The 19,734-nt window shown below is 38.4% G+C and overlaps 1 protein-coding gene across 1 annotated transcript in view; it reads left to right on the top strand.

The window, feature by feature from the left end:
* ADGB (androglobin) overlaps window positions 1-19,734 on the top strand; it is a 249,984-nt gene that overhangs the window by 212,098 nt on the left and 18,152 nt on the right. Inside the window, exons 30-33 of the mRNA XM_011959441.1 lie at window positions 3,111-3,283; window positions 5,682-5,858; window positions 6,655-6,757; window positions 9,202-9,423. Of these exons, the coding sequence (XP_011814831.1) occupies window positions 3,111-3,283; window positions 5,682-5,858; window positions 6,655-6,757; window positions 9,202-9,423 (675 nt within the window). The remainder of the gene's footprint in view (window positions 1-3,110; window positions 3,284-5,681; window positions 5,859-6,654; window positions 6,758-9,201; window positions 9,424-19,734) is intronic.

Raw genomic sequence — 19,734 nt, 5'->3', positions numbered from 1 at the left:
TTTTTACTTTTAAATCAGTCAATATTCATTTTTCCTACCCATCACAAGCAAGAGCTGAACTGCTTAGAATGTAATCTCACCTTCCTCCACGGAGTGCTCTGTAATTCTATGCACTTGTGACAAGGCCTCCAGGCTATATGAATTTTTCCACTGTTCCAGGACCCTATCTCAGAAAAACAGCATGCACAGATCCTCAGAAGGTTTGGATAGAAAATAAATCCTGGAGAATGTCAGTGAAAATGGCAGGGTAACAACTCTGAAAATTAGTAACTCCATAAAAGCAATGAAAAACCTGGCAAAAAATTATGACAGTCAACTTTTTCAGAACTCTGGAAGCTTACAAAAGTCTGCAACAACTGAAGATTGTTTGTTCAAGGAAAGAATAGTTGGATTTCTGTAACAGTAGGAAACTTTATGACATTTTAACTTGTCCCATTCCTCAGCTCAGCAGTAGCTTTGGAAAAACAACAACAACAACAACAACAAAACCAGCCAATATTCCTGGCACATATTGGCAGATGCCAGAAGAAGTAAAATGGAGTTGGATTTATTTCAAGGTCTTATTCCCAAAGACTTGTCATTATTTGACTTGTGTGATAATTTCCTGGAAGACTGCACTTACAAAGCTGAATGAAAACTACTGATTGTGTAGAGCTTTCTCCACAAAATGATAGGTAAGTCTGAGATTATGCAGTCTGAGGATATAGAATGAAGAAAAAGGAAGAGATCTTCAGAGACTTGTGGGACACCATCACACACACCAGCATATACATAATGGGAACTCCAGAAGGAGAAGAAAAAGAGAAAGCAGCAGAAAGTCTATTTGAACTAATAATGGCTGAAAATGTCCAGATTTGATGGGAAACATTAATTGGCACATTCAAGAAGTTAAACAAACTCCAAATGGGACAAATTCAAAGAGACCCAGAACTAGACACCTCATAATTAAACTCTCTAAAGAGAAAGACAAGGAATCGCAAAAGCAGAAAGGGAAAAGTGATTCATCACATACAAGGGATTCTAAATAACATTAACAGCAAATTTTTACATCAACATCTAGAGAGACCAGAAGCCAGTGAGAAGACATATTCAAAGAACTGCAAATAAAATTATCAACCAAGAATATTCTATCAAAAAGAAATTTTATTTCTTCAAAAATAAAGGAGAAATTAAGATATCCCAGGAAAACAACTGAAAATATTTTTCAATTTGTTTAGAAAACAAACCTGCCATACAAAAGTACTAGAGGAAGGTCTTCCAGCTAAAAAAATAAAAATAAAAAAAAAGACATTAGGCAGTAACTTGAATCTACATGAAGAAATAAAGTGCACCAGTAAAACTACATAGATAAATATGAAAGTTGATGTAAATGTGTTTTTTTCTTATAACTTTTTGTATTCTCCTATCTGATTTAAAAGAAAACAGCTTAAAGCAATGATCATAAGTCTGTGTTGATGGCTCAATATGTGTAAAGATGAAATTTGTAATAACAACATAAAGGGAGACAAAAATATGTGAACAAAGTTTTTGTACACTATTGAAATTAAATTGGTATTAATTCAAACTAGATTATTATAAATTAAGATTTTAATTATAATCCCCAAGCAACCACTAAGAAACTAATCCCAAAATCTATACAAACAAACAAAAAACAAAGGAATTAAAATGGTACAGCAGTAAACAGTAGTGGAGGAATTGAGAAATAAAAAAAGACAAGGTGTAGTGTGTAAGAAATAATAAAAAGACAGACATAAGTCCTATCTTATTAATAAGTATTTTAAATGTAAGTTAAATAAACTCTCAAGTTAAAAGGCAGAGAATGGCTGAATGGCCAACAAACACATGACCTAATTATATGCTCTCTGTAAACAACATGCTTCAGTTTCAAAAATGCAAATAGTTTGAGAGCAAAAATATGGAAAAAACAATAGCATAAAAAGAATAGCCAGAAGAGACCTGGAGTGGCTATACTAATACCAGACAAAATAGGGTCTAACCTGAAAAATGATAATAGAGACAAAAAAGGATACTTTAAAATAGTAAAAGAATACTTCATCAAGCAATATAGCAATTATAAACATACATAAATGTAACAACAGAATTCAAAATATTTACATGAAGCAAAAACTGACAGAATTGAAAGAAGAAATAGACAATTCAAAAATAATAGTTGTAAACTTTAATACCCCAATTTTAATAATAAGTAGACAAAGTAAACAGAAAATTAGCAAGGAAATAGAAGGCTTGAAGAACTCTGTAAACTAATTTGACCTAACAGATACCTATAGAATACTCCACTCAACAACAGCAGAATACACATTCTTCTCAAGGGCACATGGAACATTCTGCAATATAGACCATATGTAAATCAATAAATCAAGTCTAAATAAAAGTAAAACTATAGAAATCATACAAATATATTTTCTGGTCACAACTGAAAGGAAGTAGAAAGCAATAAGAAATAAATTGGAGAATTTCACAAATATGTGAAAATTAGACATCATACTCTCTTAACCAATGGATCAGAGAAGAAATCACAAGAGAAATTAAGAAATTCTTAGAAATGAATTTTTAAAAAGACCAGAGGATGCAGTAAAAGTAGTGTTGAGAGAAATATATAGCTACAAATGCTTGTATTACAAAGACGTAAGATCACAAATCAGCAACTTATCTTCCATCTTAAAAAACTAGAAAACCAGAAAAAGAAAAGATAACTGTGTCTAAACCAATCAGAGGTAAGGGAATAATAAAGATTAGAGCAGAAGTAAATGAATTCCATATTGTATTACAAGTACTAGCTAACACAATTATGCAATAAATGAAATAAACAGCATCTGTATTGGAAATAAATTGTATAGTGGTGATGGCTACACAGTCTTATAAATGTACCAAAGCCCACGGGTTTGTCCACATCAATGGTGAGTGTATGGTATATGAATTATATGTAGATTTTATGAAAAGGAGTCAGACTTTTATAAAAATCTGTGTGTTTAAAAAAATACAAATCTATTAGCTTAACCATGTTTCCCTGAGTTGATTTCCTTGTGCTCTGTGAAACTATTTTATTGTTATATTATGACTCATCATTTTTTATTTTTATGTCTCTCTAGCTTATGGTGAAAGACATGAGGAGTTAATTACCTTAGGAAGCCCAGACTCCCACACTATTAGTGAGGGACAAAAATCTTCAGTAACTTCCAAAATAACAAGGAAAGGAAAAGAAAAGTCTTCTGAGAAAGAAAAGACAGCCAAAGAAAAACAAGCACCTCGCTTTGAGCCTCAGGTGGGTGTGGAGTTTTTTTTTTTTTTTTTTGAGTTACTTAATGATTTTAGGTTCATTGGATTCTTATTTGCCTATCTCATCTGAATACAAAAATGTGAAACATCCTTTCTCCCTGATTCCAGAAACCATCTAAGGAGGACATTCCTTGGACACCTTCCCCAAGCTCCCTTTTCTAGTTCAGTATCAAAGACCATCACTTAAACCTTTAGTACGTAGAACAGCCTTCATGGCACTTGGGTTTCTAAGATAAATATGATTCAGTACCAACCTTAAAAGAATTCACAGTCTAATAATGGAGGAGACTGAAGGTAAACTGAGAATTATAATGTTGAATGTTGTATGTGCAGTGGTAGAAAGGATAGGTTCTAATACAGCCTCTTCCAGGAGGAACTGAGTTCTGAACCGAGTTAATAATAAGTAAAGACATGATGAGGTGAAAACTCAGTCTGGTTTTTTGAAGCACTGAAGTATGAGAGATGAGGCTGGAGGGGTCAGTAAGGGTCAGCTGGAAAAGGGCATTAAAGCTTCATTGGAAGACTGGGACTCTATACACAGTCCAGAGGTTATGAGTCTAAACTCCTTCAGGGCCACTTAGAAAATTCCAATGATTAGGAGTAAGGAAGAGGATGTGGATGGCAAACTTGAGGAGTGCAAGCACAGGCCTAAAGATTTTCAAGTTATCTAAAAACAGTGCACTCTAAACAAAATACCTATGAGTACAAAATCTTCCCACCATTTATGCCTAGGTTAAGCAGAACTGGAACTTGGGGTATTTAAGAAACACATTAACATGATCAGATTTATATTTCAGATACCCTCGTAGCTTTTAAGGGTGTGGACTTAAAGGAGAAAAGACTGCAGAGGAAGAGAATTCAAGAAAATACTTCAGTAATCTAAGCAAAAGAGTGCAAAGTGTGTCAGGAACAGGAAAAAAGAAAGGAAGGATGGGACAGATCAAGAACTATCTAGAAAGCAGAAGGTGGGGTGCAGTTATTAATCCAAAATGGGTGTTAAAGAACAAGAAGGAGTTTCCAGCAGGAAACTCTCAGGTTTCCAGCAGGACTAGCTAAGTAAGATGTCAATACCATTAGGAAAATAGACAATAAAGGAAAATTAACAAATAAGAAGAGATGATGACTTGTTGTTTCAGACTCCAGGAATGGTTCCTAAAGATTTCAAAGATTTTATCTCTTAGCTGAAGTCTACCCTGAAGTAAATAAGATTAACCCAATCCGTAGATTCCTACAAGAAGACCTCCCTTAGTACCTTCACAGTGCTCCCTTTCCTAATCAAATCTTGATCCCAGAAAAATCTCTGATAAATTCATCTATTAAGAAATTTAAAAAATAATAAAAGCTAATGTACCCTGTGTTAAAAGGAGGAAATAAAATAATTTCAAATTGTGAAAGTCAATTCTCACCAGAATATTAGGGAAATATTGTAGAAAGCAAGGTCATTTTGGTAACACTGAAATCAAACTGCAGGTGGAAACTGTATTCAGTGGTTATATCAATCCACTCTTCCCAACTGCATTATTTATCAGTGATAATTGACATAGTCTCGACCTTATGTAAAGTTCTATGTAACCACATTAGTTTCAAGCCTCTGTTCCCAGCCTATGGTCCATTCCATGCAGGTGATCCCATGAGACATTAAAATGTTGTTAATTTTCATAACGACTATGTAACAAGTATATACAGACCTGGAAATGATCAACTATCCTGCTCTCATTTTTGTGAAGAGATGCTATGAGTGAACATAATTACAATTTATAATTTACTGTGTACAGTTTTTAAGTAAAATTTGCATACATGAAATGCCCAAATCACAGTTGTAACATTCAGTGAGTTTTGATCAATGTATTCACCATGTAATTCATGCCCCTATCAAGATATAAATTATAGATTATTTCCATAAACTCAGGAATTATCTCAAACTTCTTTGCATTCCATTTTCTAATTCTCACACCTCATCTCCTGGTAACAACTGATCTTTCAGTCACCATAGATTAGTCTTGCCTAAATTGCTCTAGAATTTTATACAAATGACATACAAGATGATGTATCCTTTTGTGCTTAACTTCTTTATCAAAGTATAATATCTGTCTGTGGTGTATATCAGTAGTTTATTACCTTTTAATATTAAGCAGAACCCAATTATATGACTATATTACAATTTGTTTATCCATTCCTTGATTGATAGACATATATGTTGGCTTTTTGTGTGTATTATGAATAAGACTGCAATGAACATTTTTGTACAAGTCTTTTGTGACTATATGTTTTCATTTATCTCCAGGAAATACCTAATAGTGAAATTATGTATCATAAGGTAAAATATAGACCCTTTTGAAAGGAGGAAAGCCTGCAACCCACAGGTTTTTATTTTACTTTATCAGATATCCACTGTTCACCCTCAACAAGAAGACCCAAATAAGCCCTACTGGATTTTGAGGTTGGTCACTGAACACAGTGAATCAGAATTATTTGAAGTGAAAAAGGATACAGAACGAGCAGATGAAATCCAAGCCATGAAACAAGCATGGGAGACAACTGAGCCAGGAAGAGCAATCAAGGTCATCTGACTTCAAAAAGCTGTCATCTTTTACTTTTCCTCCTTAGGCATGCTCTGAAAAAAATAGTCATGCTGATAAAAACCATATAGCCTGTCCTTTAGTAATGGTATCTGAAATTTTATCAGACAGACATTGAAGAACCACATTGTAAAATGTTACCCTCCTGATTACCCAAAGGACTTGCAAAAACAAAGCACATGGTGGTACCAATTATACGCCCACACTATGGGTTACCTCATTCTTTCACATAGCCCTGGCTATCTGCATGTCTTCTCTTAACACCCCCAAGTAAGAAAGCATTCAAATGTTTAATATGTGCTTTACTACACTTTGCACAGCCTTAGATGGATTAAAAACCATGCGCTGCCCCCTTGTGGAATATACACACCTAGTCTTTAGTGTCTAAAGACACTAGAGAGTGTCTGACCTATCTCCTATAAAAGTGATTGCCACAGTGACACTGTTACCACGTAAGGGCTTCGTGTCACAATTCAGGGTTATCGGGGCAGATGAAAAAGATTCAGGAATCGCTGCATCTAAGATAGTATGCCCAGAAACGTATTCTTTTTAGGGCTGCTTCTTCATCTATTCTCAAAAATAACTGTCAAAATCATGGATGATTCAGAATTTGAGTTTATCTGATAATGAAGAAGAGCTGGCCTGCTTCATTTAGAATGCCCTATTTAATTCACATTTTCCTGTTTCGTTTTTCGATTGAATACCATTAATATGTATTACCTGTACTGGTTGTTGCTTTTGAAGAGCTTTTAAAAAGCTGCTCATGTTTGTTCTTTAGGCTTCTCAGGCTCGTCTGCATTACCTTAGCAGGTTCATTCAGAAAACATCTGATGCTGAGAGTCCACCTATATCTGAAAGCCAAACTAAACCAAAGGAAGAAGGTCAGTGGATCCTGCCCCAGCTGCCTCAGAGCACAGAGCTGTGACTGGCACTTCTTAAAAAATAATCAGTGGGTTGTGCTTGGTAAAAAGGAGACATCTCAGAATCTCATTCCTTGAGGATCATAAAAAGTTGCACAATTTCAGATAACTATATGAACAGTGCTTCAATTTTCAAATCACTTTCACACATTTTCCCATTTAAGTCCTACATCTCCCCCATCACACACACTGTGCAAGGAGATGTGATTTTCTCCACTTAACAAATGATAAAACCAGAAAGAATGATGCAACCTAGTTAGAAAGTAGCAGTATAAAACTTGAAGATAGGTTTATTACTATAAATCTGGCACCTTTCTAATAATAATAATAAACAATAACAAAAAGAAGTCATACATCAACCCATTTAAGTATATATTATATTATTATTCCAATTTATCAATAAGCACACAGGCACCAGAGACCATCAGTAATATTCTAAGTTCAGAGCCAGAGACAGAATTGGCCTGCAGACAGGCCCTTCATAATGCCAGTGTCTTCTCACAGCCACTTGACCGATTGCATTATTGCCACACTGAGGTGTCCATGGAGGCAGAAGGCATTCACATCCCAAATCATGCTTTTCCATTTGTATATATTCAGCAGTGTGATTCAATAATTGTTATAAAAATAGTATCTCTTAACTTTTCATATGAACAGTGTGAATAGCAAATACCATCCTAATTCTGTTATCCTGGGATAGGCAAAGCATTTTACATTTATTAGCTCACTTTAACCTATAGCAACTATGAGCTATGTATTACTTGCTCTTGTCATCTTAGAGATAAAGAGACCAAAGCTCAGAGAGCCACCTTATCTTTCCTAAGTCATCCATCTCAAAAGTGATGAAGTTGGGATTTGAATATTTCTAACTCCTCAAGTACTCACTCCTCTACTGGAGTCTAATGTAATGCTAGGAAAACAAAGGTGAATAGGATTCAGTTCTTGTCCTTTAGGCTATAGATTTATTGCTTTTTTATATTTTGTTTTAATGTATATGTATAAAATATTACACTGAATACATTAAAAATGACCAAAAGACTTTATTCCAGACTACTGAAGTAGGGGAGAAAGGTTGAATTCAACTGTAGATACAACAGGAACAAGTGGGGATTTAAAACCAACGGTACAGGTGAGGGAGTAGTTGGTAAATTACTAAGAGGAACTTGGTTAGACGTCAAGGGTCAGGAAAGAGGAACTTGATTAGGTATCAAGGGTGGAAGGATTCCGGATAAACTGACTTAGCAGGATTTTTTGCTAAAACTGGGGTCACCAGGCCAAGGACAAGGCCTAGTTGAGAACAGGACTCAGAGAGCCTGACCCTGTCATAGAACACACATACAATAAAAGCCACCAATTGTAACTGTATGGCTTGATTAATTTTTGCATGTGAATACTCAGTAGCCACTGTTTAGATCAAGATTAGAAACACCACATACTGAAAGTCCTGCTCATTTGTTTCCAAGTCATTTCCTCCCTCAAGGTAACAACTAGTTCGACCCCCATCACCATCAAATAATTTTACCTATTCTTGAATTTCAATTTAGACTCATATGTACCCTGTATGTCTATTTAGTTATTTTATTTCTTACTGTGCCTGGAATAGTAAGCTACATTTTATAAGAAATTTGTCGATGTTATGTAAGTTCAACTTACTGGAATAAGTTTCCTTTTTACCTCTTTTTTTTTTTCTCCTCAATCTTCTCAAGTCTTGCTCTAGGGATACATCAACTTTAATAATATTTTTAGGAAATCGACCTTTGACTACTGAATATCTGCCTTTTATTTCAACATTTCTTCATGCCCTTAAGTACTTTCCTATCGCCACCTTTCATTCAATGCAAAACATAACATGAATTTGGTCACTTGCAACTGATAAATAGGAAAATAATGTCTATATATAATGTGGAAATTGTGGTAGGTTTTACAGTTTTTCCTAGGCTAGGGATCTGTAACACTGAATAGACTCAGAGTATCAAGAAAAAATTTCCCAGCTTTATGACGTCACAAGAAAGAGCTCTGTTCAGCTCTATTTTAAGACAATTTTAAATAAAGGTCTATCCATTATGAACCATTGTCAACATAGGGCTAGTTGTACTTCCTGCAGGGCCCACCTTCACAGCAGCCCCAATAATTCGAATATCCCATTTCCATTTATGTTGTCCCAACTTCTAAAAGCCTCTATTATGTGACATTTTAATACATGGAGGCAGTTTCCAGACACACTTTCTGCATGGGTCAGCCTTCTAGGGTGGCAGTCATTACTTTTGCTAGTGCTCTGGTTAGAAGTTATAGAGCTTTTGAGTCATCTGCTCTAAATCTGTGCTCCCATCATCAAGCCCTCTTACTCTTTGCATGTGATTTCATGGAATGCAAGCTTTTTCAGTAATGCACATGTCTTATTGTAGTAGAAACAGTTGCAAGTGGTGTAAAAGAGCCAAACTCAAAGAATTCTGCAGGTTCAGAGAGCACAGAGATGACACAAACAGGATCAGGGAGTGTGGCGTGGAAGAAGTGGCAATTGACCAGGGGCTTGAGGGATGTGGCAAAATCCACGAGTAGCGAAAGTGGAGGAGCATCTTCACCAGGGAAGGAAGAGCGCGAGCAGAGCACACGGAAGGAAAACATTAGTAAGTATTGCTGTCATTGGTAAGATAAACATGTATTTTCAAATAAAAATTGTGGAAAGGATTTTAACTTAAACCTAAGTGATGGCTAGGGCTATAAAAGTAGAAAAGATGTCTTTTTGATTTGTAGATTTTCATTTTACTTAACAGTTGGGAATTTGCTCAAGGACCTGATTACAAAATATTAACCAAAAGATAAAAGCAAGCAAAAGCCCCCCCACACACACAAATTTGCAGGTATATATTTTTTTCTGTGTATAGGCTTTCTGTGTCTACAAATGCTAAAAATAAAATGCCAGCATTTACACGTACACTTGTCGTTAAACACAGATTTTTTTGTGTGTTACTGTAGCATGCTACATGATAGATTTCCTTTTTACCTTTAATAACAAATTTTAAGAATATAGTTTTTTAAATGTTGAAAATGAGCAATTTTCAGTGGTGCACAAGTCACCCTGATTTGATTCATTTCTATGTGGATTCATATCTGTTCACTAAACTGAACTAAATCCCTGATCAAAGGAAAATGCCTTTCCACACTCCAAGTTTCCATGAATTCCTAAGCAACTCCTCAACTCCTCCTGCCTTAAAGGGAACAAAATGTCCTGTTAATGTATTTGGAGAGAATAAATGAGGTTCTTCCTTCAGGTGTGAGCACTACCTAGGCTGTGCTGGAACAGTCAGTCAGCTTCAGGTGCTCATGACCCATTTGTCTTTCACATCAAGCCACATCCTCCTATTAAACCTGGATCAGTAGTATAATCTTACTCTCTATTTTTCTATGTGTTTTGAACCCAGGCAGCAAAGAAGGAAATCTTAATAAGAAGTATTCTCAGAAAAGCCAACAATGGTTCTTTTCTCAAAATTGCTAAACCATTCTGAGAATTTTAAAATTAAGAAGTGCTTAAAGCTAAAGCATGTCCTTAAGTGATTTCCATACTAAGAGGAAAATTCCAAAATTCAAAGGAACCTTTTACTATACTAACAGGAGATTCTGATATTTTTTAAGCAATATATTGAAAGTATATGCCCATTCAATAGGTAATAGCTCACATGATGGTAGCAGTAAAACTTATTAGAACACATTCCATTTAATATTAATATTTAATTTGTAGAGTAATTTTTCCATCTCTTATCTCACTTGAGATTACATAAATTAGAGAAAGCATATATTGCTATCTCCACTTCTAAAATGACAGGATTTGCAAATGACTCACCCAAGAGCAGGAAACTGACACAGTTTGGGTAGAACTTGGATTTAAACCCAGCTCTTTGGTCTCCATCTATTGTGATCTCTAACTGAACACAAACATTTCCCCATCCTTAGTTAATTTAGAGATCTATAAAATAGAAAAAGGTAGCCAAAACAATGCAACTTAAATTCTGATATCAAATTGCTTACTTATGTGCTAACAAAGTAATCCTTTTTGAAATTTTATTTTTAATTAGCAAATAATTATATATATTTATGGGGCACAATGGGATGTTTTGATACATGTATAGGTTATGGAATGATCAAATCAAGCTAATAAATGTATTCATTACCAAAAATACTTATTATTTCCTTGTGGTGAGATCATTTAATATCCACTCTGTTAGCTATTTTGAAACATCCAATACACTGTTAGCTGTGTTCACCAAGCTGTGCAACAGAACACCAGAACCTATTCCTGCTAGCTAACTGAAACTAACTGTACCCTTTGCCAAACATTTTCCCTTTCCTTGTCCACTACACTATGACCCCCCCAGCCTTTGGTAACCACCATCCTAATATCTGCATGTCCAACATTTTAGATTCCACATATAAATGAGACCATGCCGTATTTGTCTCTCCATGGCTGGCTTTTTTACTTAGCATCTTGTCCTCCAGGTTTGTCCATAATGTTGCAAATAACAGAATTTTCTGTTTGTTAAAGACTAAATAGTATTCCATTGTGTCTACATACCACATTTTGAAAAATCCATTCATCTATTGATGAGTACTTTGATCATTTCCATCTGTTGGCTGTTGTGAATAATGTAATGCACATACAAGTACAGACACCTCTTTCACGTACTTGTATTAATTCCTTTGGATATATACCCACAAGCAGGATTGCTGGATCATGTGGTAATTCTACTTTTAGTTTTTCGAATAATCTCCATACTGGTTTTTCAAATGGCTTGTAATAATTCCCAGTACCACCAAAGTGTACCTGAGTTTCCTTTTATCCACACTCTCACCAATGATTGTTATCTCTCATCTTTTTTTATAACAACCAATGTAACAGGTATGAGGTAGTATCTCAGTGTGGTTTTAATGTGCATTTTTCTGATGACTGGAGATGTTGATCATCTTTTTATATATGTGTTGGTCATTTGTATCTCTTCTTTTAAGTGATATCTATTCAGGTTCTTTACCCATTTTTTAATCTAGTTCTTTGCTTTCTTATTATTGAGTAGCTTAAGTTCCTTGTATATATTGAATATTAGCCTCTTATCCAATGCATGATTTCTGAATATTTTAACTCAACCCATGGGTTGACTCATCACTTTTCATTGTTTCATTTGTACAACAAAGGTTTTTAGTTTGGTACAGCCCCACTTGTCTATTTTTACTTTTGTTTCTGTGTTCTTAGGATCATTTTCAAAGAAAATATTGCCCACACTAATATCATGGGCTGTTTCTCCTGTTTTTCTTCCAGTAGTTTTATAGTTTCTGGACTTATGTTTAAGTTTTTAATTTATTTTGAATTTATTTTTTTGGTTTTTGTTTTATTTTTAGAGAGGTTGGAGTACAGTGGCTCAATCATGGCTCACTGCAGCCTCAACCTCCTAGGCTCAATTGATCTGCCCACCTCAGCCTCCTGAGTAGCTGAGACTATAAGCACATGCCACTATTTCTGGTAAATATTTTATTTTTTATAGAGATGAGGTCTCACTATGTTGCCCAGGCTAGTCTCAAATTCCTGGGCTCAAAGAATTCTCCAGCCTCAGCCTCCTGAAGTTCTGGGTTTACAGGCATGAGCCACCCTGGCCTGAGTTGATTCTTGCATAAAGGTCCATTTTACTTCTTTTGTATGTGAATATCAGGTTTTCCAAACACCGCTTATTGAAGAGATATCCGTTTCCCATTGTGTGTTCTGTTCCATTTGTTTTCAGTTTAGTTTTTATTTTGAGACAGGGCCTTGCTCAGTCACCCAAACTGGAGTTCAGTGGCACAGTAACAGCTCAGTGCAGCCTCAATGTCCTGGGCTCAAGCAATTCTCCCAGCTCAGCTTCCTAAGTACTTGAGACTACAGGCATGTGCCACCACACCTTGCTAATTTTTTTTTTTTTTTATTTTTGTAGAGATGAAGTCTTACCATATTGCCCAGGCTGTCATTGAATTCCTGGGCTCAAGCTATCCTCCCACGTTGGCCTCCCAAAGTGCTAGGATGACAGGCGTGAGCCACCACACTCAGCCTCTATTCCATCTGTTGATGTATCTGTTTTTATGCCAGCACCATGTTGTTTTGATTAGTATAGCTTTGTAATGTATTTTGAAGTCTGGTGATGTCTCCCTCTTTGTTATTTTTGGTCCAGATAGCTTTGACTATATAGGGCCTTTGGGGGTTCCATACAAATTTTAGGAATGTTTTTGTCTACTTCTCTGGAGAATGACATTAGAATTTTGGTAGGGATTGTATTGAATTTGTGGAATGCATTGAGTGGCATGGACATTTTAACATTAATTCTTCCAGTCTATGAACACAGGATGTTTTTCTATTTATTTATGTTACCTGCAATTTCTTTCATCAATATTTTCTCCAAGGCTGCACCAACCTCCACTCATGCAGTCTACACTGTGCTCTGAAACTAATAAGGTAATTTTTAAATTAAGAAAATTGACTGTAATCATGATTCATCAATTTATACCAGCCCGGGGCAGTCACAGAACGGACTTCTTTTTTACCCAGAGTCCCAGACCAGTATTGTAAGGCATGGAAGTTCATGCCCCAGTTTCAGCTCATCTGTTCCTAATTTATTCCCACCTTTGGCCATCAGAGTCTTTGGACATGTGCAATAAAGTCTACATAGTTGTGAGCAGGTATACTTTTGCATAGAGAGGAGAAATAAGAACAGAGAGGAAAGATAAAAGTCAGCAGGAAAGGAGGACCTAGACCAAGCAGCCTATCTCCAAGCACAAAATATCTGCAAGACATTTCTCAAACACTTGAAAACATTTATTATCATTTTAATGTTTGCATGCCACTGTGTCCAGAGTTGGTTCCTTCCGGTGGGTTCGTGGTCTCCCTGACTTCAAGAATGAAGCCACGGACCTTCGCAGTGAGTGTTATAGCTCTTAAAGATGTCATGGATCCAAAGAGTGAGTGGTAGCAAGGTTTATTGTGAAGAGCAAAAGAACAAAGCTTCCCCAGCATGGAAGGGAACCCAAGCAGGTTGCTGCTGCTGGCTGGGGTGGCCAACTTTTATTCCCTTATTTGTCCCCTCCCATGTTCTGTTTCTGCCCTATCAAAATGCCCTTTTTTCAGTCTTCCCTGCAATTGGCTACTTTTAGACTCCTGATGATTGGTGCATTTTACAAAGCACTGATTGGTGCATTTTACAATCCTCTTGCTAGCTACAGGACACTGATTGCTACGTTTTTACAGCGTGCTGATTGGTGCATTTTACAATACTCTTCTATGACAGAAAAGCTCTCCAAGTCCCCACTTGACCCAGGAAGTCCAGCTGGCTTCACCTCTTGATCCCCCCTCTAAACAGGACACCCCAACTGCTTTTGGGAATTGGGTGATGACTGCTCTAGCTACTTCCTGCTGGATGGGGGCAAAGAAGGGGCCATGAAGTTGTAGTGTCCTCCAGAGGGGAGCTCTCTAGGCCAGTCAAAGGGACAGTGGGTCGGTCCAGGGGACCTTAGTAGAAGCTGTGAGTTGAGCTTATTTGGGCTTCCATTTGTAAAACCATCTGTAGCTTGATGGCCTTGATCCCAGAGGAAACAAATTTGACAAGGAGGCTAAAAATACAGGGCCTGAAGGTGAGTAATAGCAAGATGGCTGTTACAGGAACTAGAAAGGGGAGAAGCCATGTCCCCCAACTCCAGAAGCTGGTATAAGATTTTGAAAGGTGTTGTCTGATTTCAGAAGCCTTTTCCTGTAAATGCCAGGCAGTGTTTCATACTATCTCTGACTGGTTAGTGTAAAAGCAACACTCTTCCCCTAAGAAGGTGCAATGTCCTCCTTTCTCAGCAGTGAGGAGGTCTAGGCCTCGGCGGTTTTGGAGAGTTACTGCTGCCAAAGAGTCTATTTGGGATGGTAGAGTAAGCATGAATTTCATTATTTCTTGCGAACTGTCTGAGAAATCCTTTGAGAGTATGTGGTAGTAGGATAATGAAGTAGATAGACTGGCTATTCTGGTTCCTGTAGCAGTGGCCATTCCTAACCCTATAAGTAGGGGTATTAATTGTATGACCCTGCACTGACAGAATTGAGCTCTGAGGGGCACTGGTAGGGTCTGATTTCCTGGTGCAATGTCAATGTTGGGACTTAGGAAGACTAAGGTGCAGGTGCCTGTCCAGTTGGTAGAGAGGCAGATATAAGTTGAAGTTCCACATAAGAAGAATATGCCTTGGCTCGGTAGACAGAACTGGTTATGTATGCTAAAAAGGTGTGAGTTTGTTGTTTTCATTTTCCCATACCTGTAGAGTACTTGCCAAGGCAACTCTGGTGAGTGGCTGGAAAGGGGTGTTGGGAGCAAACTGAGTGGCTCTTTGTGTTCTATTTTCCCATTGGAGAAAAAACCATTTTGTATCTACTAGGAGCCCTTCAAGAGAGTGATTGAAAGAGGAGATGAGAAGGCACTCATTAGTGGTGGAGGTGCTGCTGTAGTGGGTCTAGGGGTGAATGGTTACACAGGGAGTATGTTTGCCATTACAAAACCCAGACTGTTTGTTAAGTAGGAAGGAGGTGATGATTTTTGGAGGCCGTTAGAAGTGGACAAGCCATCTGAATGGAGCTGTTTGGGTGAGCTGGAAGTTACTATGATCAGATGGAGCTTGAAGTTGTAGGTGTAATTACACTGATGGGATAGTAGATGCCCCATGGGCAGGCCTGATAACAGGTTGTGTTGGATGCATAAAGGGGCTTGGAAAATTAAGATGGTATTTGTAGTCACAGGGCCATGTATGGGCTTTTCATTGCTCATGTAGTAGGTGAGTTTAGAAATGTAAGAGCGTAAAAGCTGGATTGCACATCCTGTTAGGGTATTCTTGGCCCTATCAGAGATGGAGAAGTCAGCTAATGATTGCATATTTAGAAGTTGGAAAGGGTCTTTTCCTTCATAATTGGGGTGGTAGGTTAAGTTAGTAAAGACGCAGTATTTTCTGCAGGAATGGGAGTGGCAATGTAAGCAGTGGCTGATAGAGAGATACAAAGCCAACAGTCATTTGGCAGGGAAGGATTGGACTGGTTTAACAGAGAGTAGGTTAAGTTGAGAGTCTTGTAGAGGTAATTAGGAGCTAGTAGAAGGGGAGGGGCGACTATGTGGGGTATCCAAGGAAGCAGGAGGGATAGATAGGCAAAGAGTAACTAGGAATGTAAAGAGGGTGCCCTGGAAGATGAGATCATTTTATCCAGTCTAAGTTAAAGGTAGGAGTAAATTGCTGTCAGAAGGAAGGAAGATAGAAAAAAAGGTTGACGTGATTTGGATTTCTGTCCTGGCAGAAGCTACGGTATATAGTCCTACTGCATAGAGTATGATTAGTATACTGCTTAATAATGTGATGAGACAGTAAAAGGATTCCATTAAAGGGACAAGGAGAGGTGTTAAAGATTATACAGGTTTTCATTTATCTTTTTTAAGTAGGAAAAGGTTTTTCCTCAGGATCAGCTGTAGGAGCCTTTTTAGTCTGTGACATTTCCTTCCAGAATAGGTGATGCAAGTCCTCCAACAGTTTGCAGGTGTATCGAGGCTGGTCTGGCTGATCTTGGGACTCCTGAACTGATGGTCCCGCAGGTTCCTCAGGGGGTGTCCAAAGTTTAACTCTGGTGTGGTGAATCCAAGATTCCCCTCTTGCCACCTTAAATGCAGTGGGGATAGAGAGGATTACCAAATATGGTCCTTCCCACAAGGAATCCATGGATGGGGAGGTAGAGGAGAGGGACTTGACCAACACTATATCTCCCAGTTGGAACAACTCTGTTCCCTTGTCTCTTTGACATCCTTCAGGTAGGTTTTTAAGGTTTTGTTGATATTTTGCCAAAGAAGTTATATCCTTGACCAAGTCGGCCATTTCCTGATCAAGTAAAAAGTCGTTTGTGAGAAAAGGTCATCCATACAGCATTTCATATGGACTGAGCTCCATTTTGTGAGGAGAATTTCAGATTCCCAACAAGGCCATGGGCAAGAGAGTAGGCCATGGGAGATGAGTTTCTTGTGTTAGTTTCCTTAAGTGCCCCTTGAGTGTTTAATTTGCCTTCTCAGCCTTCACTGAGGATTGTGGCCTCCAGACACAGTGAAGGTGATGTCGTATCCCTAGCACCCTGGAAATACCCTGAGTCACCATGGTTTTAAAAGCCAGACCATCGCCACTTAGTAAGCTTTAGGGAAGCCCAAATCTAGGAATTATTTCATGAATTAGGACTTTAACCACTTCCTGAGACTTCTCTGTCTTGCAGGGGAAGGCTTCTATCCAATTTATAAAGGCATCAGCACAGACCAACAAGTATTGAAATCCCCTTGACTTAGGCATATGGGTGAAGTCTAACTGCCAGTCCTCCCTGGGATAGTGACCTATTCTTTCTTCCCCCAGAGTGGCCTTATGACGTAGCAAGGGATTATTCCTTTGGCACACCTCACAGGCTTTGACTACTTGTTGGATAGTCTGGAGGAGATTTGGCCCTGTAAATAGGGATTTGGTCATTTGATGAGTGTTCTCAATACCCATATGAAAAGTTTGGTGGAGGGCCTTAAGTATTTTCCACTGGCTAGCTTCAGATATGAGTACCTTTCCCTCTTCTGTCATTAACCACCCCAAGGGGAGAACACTATGCCCCCATGAAAGTCCTCATTCTATTTTAATCAGGGAATACTGGGGCTTAATCTCTTGGAGAGGGTTGTTCCATGCCAAGGGTCCTTCCATAGGTATTTCTAATGGGAGATCCCGCCTGGAAACAATTTTGGCCTCAGTATCTGCCTGACAGTTTCCTTCTGCCTTTTCTCCTTCACCTTTTTGATGGCTTTGGCAATGTAAGACTGCCATCTCCTCGGGTTTTTGATGTGCAGTAACTTCATGATTTCCTTGTGATATTTAATGGGGGTTCCCCCAGAGGTTAGGAACTCCCTTTCTTTCCATATTGCAGCATGGGCATGTAGGATTAGATAAACATACTTGATATCTGTATACACATTTATTGTTTTCTCCTTTCTCAGTTCTAAGGCTCAGGTAAGCACCACTAGTTCTGCTAACTGGGTGATGGTCCCTGGGGGAAGAAGTTTAATTTCAAGTGCTGTTACATCACTAACTATGGCATAACCAATGGCATATCCCATTCTCCACAAATCAACTTCCACCGATATGTAAGTTAAGGTCAGGATTAGCTAAGGGGACTTCTAGGAGATCCTCTTGGGCGGCATACATCTGGGCTACAATTTGTTGGCAGTCATGCTCGACTGGTTCACCATCCTCTGGGAGAAAAGTAACAGGGTTGAGGACTGCACACATGTGTATGTGAAGCACCGATCCCTCAAGGAGTAGCACCCAGTGTCTAAGCAGGCGGTTTTCTGATAGCCATAAATTTCCTTTGGCACCTAATGTGCCATTTACATCATGAGTGGTCCAGACGGTGAGATCCTTTCCTTGTATTATTTTGATAGCCTCTGATACTAAGATGGCCACTGCCGCAACTACCCATAAAGAGTGAGGTTAGCCTTTTGCTACTGTATCAGTTTCCTTACTTAGGTATGCCACTGGTTGTGGGGTTGTCCCACAAATCTGAATAAGAACTCCCAGAGCTATTGCCTCTCTCTCCGTGACATGTAAAAAGAAGTTTTTTCCTGTGGAAAGACTTAAGGCTGGAGCTTGTACTAGGGCCTGCTTTAAGGTTTTGAAGGCTGCTGCTGCCTCTGGTTCCCATTCTACTAGATGAGTATTCGCCCTCTGGGTCTCTTTGATTAGAGTATAGAGCAGCCTGGCCATCTCGCTGTATCTGGGGATCCATAGTCGGCAAAAGCCAGTGATCCCAAGAAACTACCACAACTGTTTTAATGTTTTAGGGTGAGGACAAGCCAGGATAGGCTGTATTTGTTCTTTGCTGAGGGCCTTGGTTCCTCTGGCTAAGATTAGGCCTAGATATTTGATTGGTTGTAGGCAGAGCTGGGCCTTCGATTTAGACACTTTGTACTCTTTGTTAGCTAGAAAGTTCAAGAGATCTCGAGTAGCCTGCTGGCATAAGGCTTCTGAACTGGTAGCCAAAAGTAAATTATCCACATACTGAAGGACCAAAGAGCCTGGACTTGAAAGGTGGCCTAGATCCTGGGCCAGTGCCTGACCAAACAGATGAGGGATATCCCTAAATCCTTGGGGCAAGACCATACACGTGAGTTGGGACGTGTGGTCTGTGGGATCCTCAAAGGCAAAGAGAAACTGGGAGTCAGAGTGCAGGGGAATGCAGAAGAAGGCATCCATGAGTTCCAAAACAGTGAGTCATTCTGCTTCCTCTGGTATTTCAGAGAAAAGGGTATAGGGGTTGCTTACAACTGGATATAGAGGAATTACTGCCTCACTGATGAGTCTAAAATCTTGCACTAGTCTCCACTGACCATTTGTTTTTTGTACTCCTAGAATTGGGGTGTTGCAGGGACTGCTACATTTCCTTACTAAGGCTTGAGCTTTTAAATGTCTAACAATATTCTGTAATCCTTTATGAGTTTCAGGGCATAAGAGATATTACATTTGATAAGGAAAAGTGGTGGGGTCTTTTAGCCTGATTTAGACTGGGCAGACATTTTTTGCCCTTCCAAATTGTCCTTCCAATGCCCAGACTTCAGGGTTGATTCCCTCTTCAAGTAGGGGACAACAAATGGGTAACTTGTTCGCCATATTCACATAGACAATAGCTCCAGCTCTGGCTAGTATGTCCCTCCATAAGAAGGATATGAGACTTTAAGGCATAACAAGAAAGTCATGTTAAAAGAGCAAAGTCTCCCAATTACAACTGAGGAGGTGGAAGAAATACCTGGTTATAGACAGTCCTGGGATTCCTTGGATGGTAATGGACCTTGAGCACAGCCACCCAGGAGAGGAGATTAACACTGAGAAGGCCACGCCAGTATCCA

The sequence above is a fragment of the Colobus angolensis genome, unplaced genomic scaffold (assembly GCF_000951035.1).
Source record: "Colobus angolensis palliatus isolate OR3802 unplaced genomic scaffold, Cang.pa_1.0 Scaffold493, whole genome shotgun sequence".
Lineage (NCBI taxonomy): Eukaryota > Metazoa > Chordata > Mammalia > Primates > Cercopithecidae > Colobus > Colobus angolensis.
Note: the sequence above shows the minus strand (reverse complement) of the source record. Positions and strands in the feature narration are given on the sequence as shown.